At 35.8% G+C, this 626-nt stretch overlaps 1 protein-coding gene across 1 annotated transcript in view; it reads left to right on the top strand.

Annotated features, from left to right (window-relative positions):
- Window positions 1-626, top strand: part of SNX4 (sorting nexin 4) — a 34142-nt gene that overhangs the window by 31910 nt on the left and 1606 nt on the right. The window contains 1 exon segment of the mRNA XM_027679033.1: window positions 292-587. Within this exon segment, the coding sequence (XP_027534834.1) occupies window positions 292-339 (48 nt within the window). The 3' untranslated portion in view covers window positions 340-587.

The following is a 626-nucleotide window of genomic DNA, read 5'->3' as shown; positions in this document are numbered from 1 at the left end:
TGTGTGTGTGTGTGTATATATGTGTGTGTGTGTGTATATATGTGTGTGTGTGTGTATATATGTGTGTGTGTGTGTGTATATATATGTGTGTGTGTGTATATATGTGTGTGTGTATATATATATATAAAAGTAGACATTTGTGGTCCAATTTCATTGTGGTCTCTGCCTTATTCTTGTGTGAAGTTCTATGGGACTTCTTTGTAGAGTCTTCTGTAGAAGAAAGTCTGTGGATGAGGTTTGCAAATAAAGTATATTCCCACCTATTGATTTTTTAATTGTTTTTTTTAAAAGGGAATTCAAGTTTGGACAAATGCAAAGGAATGCTTCAGCAAGATGTGATTGTCTGGAAATGAATTTCTCCTCCAAGTGCCAGAGAATGGAAGCACAGTGTATAACACCAATGTTAAGTTGCTACATGACTTACATACAAATCATGAAATAAATGTAATTGTTAATAAAGGATGAAAAGGACATGTTGTTAAATGTTTAGCCCTGGCTGCCACTTCTGGGGCATGTTTTATATGTGGGAGCAAATAATGCAGGGGTTAAAGAGTTACTGAAAACTACAGCTCTGTATTGGGACAAAGGTATAGGGAAACTTATCCCAGCAAGTATGAACCGAACTG

The sequence above is a fragment of the Neopelma chrysocephalum genome, unplaced genomic scaffold (genome assembly GCF_003984885.1).
Source record: "Neopelma chrysocephalum unplaced genomic scaffold, ASM398488v2 Primary Assembly neopelma1_44, whole genome shotgun sequence".
NCBI lineage: Eukaryota > Metazoa > Chordata > Aves > Passeriformes > Pipridae > Neopelma > Neopelma chrysocephalum.
This window is presented reverse-complemented; position numbering and strand designations above follow the sequence as displayed.